The sequence below is a fragment of the Elaeis guineensis genome, chromosome 3 (assembly GCF_000442705.2).
Source record: "Elaeis guineensis isolate ETL-2024a chromosome 3, EG11, whole genome shotgun sequence".
NCBI classification, from domain to species: Eukaryota; Viridiplantae; Streptophyta; class Magnoliopsida; order Arecales; family Arecaceae; genus Elaeis; species Elaeis guineensis.
Genome location: NC_025995.2, coordinates 90,331,680 through 90,335,664, shown reverse-complemented (window position 1 = coordinate 90,335,664; position 3,985 = coordinate 90,331,680). Strand labels below are relative to the sequence as shown.

The following is a 3,985-nucleotide window of genomic DNA, read 5'->3' as shown; positions in this document are numbered from 1 at the left end:
AGAGAGATGCAGAGAGTGGTGAGCTTTCTGGTAGGATCGATATCTACCAGCGGATCCACCAGCGATGGTTAGAAGAGTGGACGATGGGGAGCCAGAAGCTTTTTGTAAGTTTTTTCAATTATTTTTTTCATTCACAATTTAATTTTTAGTACAAAATTAAAATAGTTATAATTTTAATTTTTAGGATCATATGATAGATATCAGATCTCAACCTACTCCTGAGGGCTCAATCATACTCGCAGATGACGAGATCTATGATCAGATGCTTGGTACGAGATCTTATTATGTTAGGGGTCTAGGGCGTAGGATCAGTGCTCCCTCATCCTCACGCTCGTCCAGGGTTGACATCCATGCTGCCTGTGATGCTCGACTGGTGGAGATGTAGAGATAGGCTACTGAGGTTCGACAGCAAACTGAGCAATAAGCTGATGAGTTGGCTATATGCGTCGACGAGTCCCAACTGCTCCAGATCCAAATGGAGCGGATGGCACAGATGGAGTGGATGATGCAGCTGACGAGGCAGCAGTAGGCCGGTACAAGCTCTTTCGAGCGCTTCCTTTCTCCAGCCCGTTCTCCTTCTACAGATGTCGACACTTGACGGTCCGTTTATGTTACTTTTTATTTTTATTTCAAACTTCTTATAATTTTAATTTAATATAATAAAATGATAAAATTTATTTATAAATTTATTACGTAAATTTTTTATTTTAATTTTATAGATTATAAATAAAAAATATTATAAATATAAATTAAAAATATATATTCATAAATTATTTTTTAAAAAAAATTGTGTAAATTTTTAGCGACGGAATTATTTTTGACGAAATATTGATCGCCAAAAAATCTATTAGTTACGAAAATAATTGATCATAAATAATTTTTTAAATAAATTTAAAAATATTAAAATTTTATATTAAATTATTAGCGACGAAAGTATTTTCGTCATAAATAATTGCTAATTTAATAGCGATAAAAATTTTCATCAGAAATTATCATATTTATGACGAAAATTTTACATCGCTAATATTTTTTTATAAATCTAAATTTTATTAAAAAAAAATTAATTAAATTAATAGTGATGAAAATATTTCGTCGTAAATAATTTTTTATTAGCGACGTAATTATTCGTTGTAAATTACAATTTTTTACGATGAAAATTTTTCGTCACGAATAGGTTTCGAAAAAAAAAAAATTTTAACGACGAAAATTTTTGGTCGGTAATATCGATTATTGATGACAAAATTTTTTTTTATCATAAAAAATTATCAACGATACCATTATTTGCACCTAAATATCAGCGACGATAATTTCATCGCTAATAACTATTATCCAAAAATTAAATAGGTTCTTCGTCTTGCCTAAAGATAGTCCCAATTACTTTAGGCCTAGCTCCAAACCTGATCCGGGCCCAGATCCAATCTTCTTTAGGCTACAATTTATCCCAATCCATCATCCTCGAACGGTGGTACAATGGTGACAAAAGCCCATGAAGATTAAGGCATTTGGATCCATGCTATTTTCATATCATCCCTTTAATCACCTTCTATCCGGTTATATCTATTTACTCGTCGTGCTATTGATTTGTCAAACAAACTTTCTGGTATGTTTATCCCTAAACAGCAGAGAAAGTCTTATGCCAAACACCTAGTTAATCATGCAGGACCACGAACTGACCTAAATGAGAGTAGATGCGGTACTCTTTTTACAAAGGTGTCCAGAAGTTTTCAAACATAAATCAGTACTTCTTGAAGATTCGGTTGCCTCTCAGCTTTTCAGTTTTGTCATAAACAATTGAAACATAAAGCAATCATTTATGTCTTTCAAAAACCAACATTATGGTTAGTGAACCTAATTATGGTGTAGTAGGTCTGGGCTTTTTATTTGATGATGACCATGATTCATAGACTGGTCCCTAACTGAACTTTATTTGGCCGTTACTTTAGTTGTTATATCTTTGAAAATTTTGTGCATATCTTCCTTTGTTTTTCAACGAAGAGGCAGTGTAAAGCAAAACACTTCTCTAAAGGTAATCGAAATATGTTGCAAAGAATTAAAAGGTCAAAAAAGATGACTGAGACTTTGCAGTATATTGTATAGGGCAGTACAGAACCTCAAAGAAAAGGTTATCTTGTGATGATTGCACTCCATTCTGATTCCATGATAAAGAAGGTTAATAATGATGGTTGCTAAGCAGTATATGATATAACAATGGGCGGAAAAAGGAAACATGGATGGGCAATGAACCACATCCAGAGAATTATTTAAAACCAATGGCAAGTTGATACGTAAAAGGCAATCTCGGTCAAAGATGCTGCCCTAAGAAATTTGAGGTATCCCACTAGGAGCCATCAATTTCCACAGCCTTTTACTTTTTGCGGAACTTCCTCAACTAACACGAGAAAGAAAAGCAATTGCATAAATTACACCCTTTGAAATGTAGTGCATCAGTCCTCCACACTCAGGATTCTTCAAACCCCTATGCCTCTATGTACTCTTTAGCAGTTGGCATGGTCATACTTCTCTTTTAGTCCCCCTCCACCTATTTACTCAAATCTTATATAAGGGATTGCTTAGTACAATCTTAGATGGAGTAAAGGAAAACAAAGCCCGTAAAGAAACCTCATTAGTACCCAGGGAGGTTTGAGTTATGGGTGGATCAAGCAATGCTGTGCCTATTGTGAGCAAGAACTTTTGTTCCTCTTCTCTGATATCTTTGATGGTTAGGAAAAGGCCTCACGTTGTTAATGGTGGCGGTTTTGTGGTCACTAATTGTAGTCAGAATGTGGCATTTGTGGTAGATGGTTGTGGCACCCTTGGTGCCAAGGGAGAGTTGATGGTGAAGGATGGTGATGGAGAACCTATTCTCTTCATTCGTAAGAAGGTAACAACATATCTGATCATTAGTCACATATTGCATGTATCCTAGTTTCCATGCATGTATATATGTATTCGATGAGCTTCTCTTTGCTATTAGGGAGGCATTCTTCAAGCTCTAAGCACTCGCAACAAATGGAATGGATACTCGACGGATTACGAAGGAGCCAACAAGTTAATCTTCAGCGTAACCGATCCGAAGTCATGCTTTGCAGGGAACAAAGCAACTAGGATTCGAGTTGATCCGAAGGGCCACAGCAGAGATCTGGACTTTGAGGTTAATGGGTCTTTTGCGGATAAAGCTTGCACCATCAGAGATTGCAGAGGGAACATTGCGGCGCAGGTACGCATGCATGACATGCTAAAAACCCATAAACACATGCAAGCACACAAGCCTCGTGCACACTGTTACACTGAGAGGGTGGTTGTGACATCTGTGGTGCTCTTTGATTTGATATAGGTCGGGGTGAATGAGTGGATTGGCAGCAAGGACTTCTACCATGTGGTTGTGCAGCCAGGCTATGACCAAGCCTTTGTTGTTGGGGTGATTGCAATTCTTGACAATATACATGGGGAGTCCACCAGGTGTTGATGGAGATAAAAGGAATTAGTTGTTCTTTCTTGAGAGAGAGAAGAAATCTGCTGTTGTTCCCTCTTGTTAATTTAGTTGATAGTGTACCTTCTCTTTCCTTCGAGTAAAAAGTCAAAAAGCCAGAAAAAAGAAAAAGGGCAAGAAGAATGACTTACAATATTTCCATGCATGCTTCCTTTCACTTTTGCTATTTTACGAGGCTGACTTTAATGTTAATTTGTACTAGATTGCTTAAAAGCCATGAATCTTTAGCTGTTAATCAATAGGTCTCAATAATGCAATGGTTAATCTGTGATCATTGGTGATTGGAGTTGTTGTTCCTCATAGATCTAACGAAAAGCGTTGGCGTAATGGTTACATGAATGTGGAAGGAGAATAATTGGGATTGTCTGTAAGCTTTTATATGGCAATTTTTGCTGTCCAACTATCGAGGGGAGTAGGTTGCGTGAAAGCGCGCAGTTGATTGATAGCTTTTTCTCACACATGCTTTTGAACAAAGACAACAAAAGATGAGCTTAA

At 36.6% G+C, this 3,985-nt stretch overlaps 1 protein-coding gene across 1 annotated transcript; it reads left to right on the top strand.

Moving 5' to 3' along the window:
• Window positions 1–2,468: 2,468 nt before the first annotated feature.
• On the top strand, window positions 2,469–3,711 carry LOC105042085 (protein LURP-one-related 6). Its single transcript, XM_010919180.4, has 3 exons — window positions 2,469–2,881; window positions 2,975–3,217; window positions 3,335–3,711. Exons 1-3 carry the CDS (start codon window positions 2,648–2,650, stop codon window positions 3,464–3,466), a joined length of 609 nt encoding a protein of 202 aa, XP_010917482.1. The 5' UTR covers window positions 2,469–2,647; the 3' UTR covers window positions 3,467–3,711.
• Window positions 3,712–3,985: the final 274 nt, after the last annotated feature.

Coding starts and splice junctions, on each gene's coding strand:
- LOC105042085 (XM_010919180.4), top strand. CDS start 2,648: ATGGGTGGATCAAGCAATGCTGTGCCTATTGTGAGCAAGAACTTTTGT. Junction 2,882..2,974: donor TTCTCTTCATTCGTAAGAAG/GTAACAACATAT, acceptor CTTTGCTATTAG/GGAGGCATTCTTCAAGCTCT. Junction 3,218..3,334: donor GAGGGAACATTGCGGCGCAG/GTACGCATGCAT, acceptor GATTTGATATAG/GTCGGGGTGAATGAGTGGAT.